This window comes from Aureococcus anophagefferens (genome assembly GCF_000186865.1).
Source record: "Aureococcus anophagefferens unplaced genomic scaffold AURANscaffold_442, whole genome shotgun sequence".
Taxonomy (NCBI): Eukaryota; class Pelagophyceae; order Pelagomonadales; family Pelagomonadaceae; genus Aureococcus; species Aureococcus anophagefferens.
The window spans coordinates 2,695-4,502 of NW_008705923.1; the positions used below are offsets into that span (position 1 = coordinate 2,695).

General features: G+C 74.0%; 1 protein-coding gene across 1 annotated transcript; it reads right to left on the reverse strand.

The window, feature by feature from the left end:
* Positions 1-209: 209 nt before the first annotated feature.
* Positions 210-1,740, reverse strand: AURANDRAFT_68827 (putative Guanidinoacetate N-methyltransferase; the record flags this gene model as incomplete). Its single annotated transcript, XM_009044559.1, has 2 exons — positions 210-668; positions 835-1,740. The coding sequence occupies 2 exons, from the start codon at positions 1,738-1,740 to the stop codon at positions 210-212; spliced, it is 1,365 nt and encodes a 454-aa protein (XP_009042807.1).
* Positions 1,741-1,808: the final 68 nt, after the last annotated feature.

Consider the following 1,808-nt stretch of genomic DNA (forward strand, 5'->3'; position numbering starts at 1 on the left):
TCCCGAGCCCGAAGGGCGAGCCCGTCGCGCTGAAAGACGCGAGACTCAAGGAGGCCCGGCGTCTCGAGGTAGCCCGGCGTCTCTCCGGCCGCCGCGCCCCCCCCCTGATCTCCTCCGCGGGGTCGTTCTCGTTGGGCGGCGGCAGCAACCGGTCGGGCAACAGCTGATCAAAAATGCGCCCACCGCGGCAACGCGACGTACGAGCGAGGCTAGGCGGGCGCCTTAACGAGGCGCGTCATGAGCACGGAATGGTCGAAGTGGGCGCAGTTCGGGTACTCGGCGCACAAGTCGTCGACCATGGGGTAGTCCCTGACGGTGATGTCGACGTCGCCGGGGAGGAAGCCCGCGGCGAGCGCGGCGGCGGTGTCCGCCTCGACGGACGCCTCGTCGGAGGAGCCGGACATGTAGACGAAGACGCCGCCGGGCCGGAGCACGCGGAAGGCCTCGGCCATGAAGCCCCGCTGGTGCGCGCAGGCCCCGCCGAGCCGCTCGAGGTCGTTCGGAAACGGGTCGAAGAAGACCGCGTCGAAGGACTCGGCGCGCAGCAGCGGCACGACCTCCTGCCAGAAGCCGAGCAGGGCCTTGACGCCGCTCCGCGCGCCGAGGTCCGAGGCGAGCAGCGCCCGGAGCACGGCCGCGTTCGCCTCGACGATGACGTGCTCCTCGACCTGGGCGGGAAACGGGCGATTCGACGTCGCTTCGACGCGAGCGTTCCGCGCGCGCGCGTTCCCGAAGAAAAAGCAGCCGCGCGTCGAGAGCGCTCCGAGGGATGATCGCTCGTCGAAAAGTCCGCCGAAACGAGTGGAACGCGGCCGAGCCTTTGAAGGTGGGAACGTCGCGCCCGTTTCCCGCCCCGTCGTCGACGGCGCCGAGCCTCTGGATCGCCGCCGCCGCGAGCCCGAGGCCGTAGCCGATCTCGAGGACGGAGGCCGCGCCCGCGAGGTTCCCCGCGAGGTCGACCATGTAGGCCGCCTCCTGCGTGTCCATGACGACGGCGCCGTCGATGATCAGCGACGCGTTCCCGGCGTCCGCGTCGTCGACGCGCGGCGCCGCGGGCAGCGCCTGCCACTCGCCGCGCGTCGCGAGCTCCGGGGCGGCCGCGCGCAGGTCCCGGTCGAGCGCCGCGCGGTCCGGCACGGGGACGGCCGCGGCGCCGCCGGCCGGCGCGCGGACGGCCTCGGTCACGAGCATCGTCCGCGTCCGCCTCGCGCCGCTGTGCTCGAAGCCGAGGCTCACGCGCATGGGCACGGGCTCTTTGAGCTCGCCCGGGAGCCAGCCCGCGTCGAGGAGCCGCGACCGCGCGAGGCCCCAGTCGCCGCACTCGCGCGTCGCCGTCTCCGGCGTGGGCGGCGCGGAGCGCTCGCCGCAGCCCTCGAGGAAGAACGCCAGCGCGCCGCCGGGCCTGAGGAGCCGCCGCGCCTCCGCGAAGAAGGTGGAGTCGGCGACGTCCGGGAAGGCGTCGTAGAGCACGCCGTCGAACTGGCCGGACCGGAGGAGCGGCGCGTTCTCCTCCCAGAAGCCCAGGAACGGCGACGCCGACGCCGCCGTCTCCAGCGCGAGGCCGAGCGCCGCGTCGAAGACGCCCCGGTTCGGCTCGAGGACGACGTACTGCGCGGCGCCCGCGCGGAGGATCTCGCGCGCGGAGATGCCCATGCCGAAGCCGACCTCGAGCACGCGCGCGCGCGGCCGGCTCGCGACGCGCGCGAGCGCCTCCACGTAGACCGTCTCGTCGGCGGCCATGACGACCTCGCCGCGGANACGCAGCACCTCGTCCGTCGACTCGAAGGTCGCGCCGCGCCAGGCGCCGT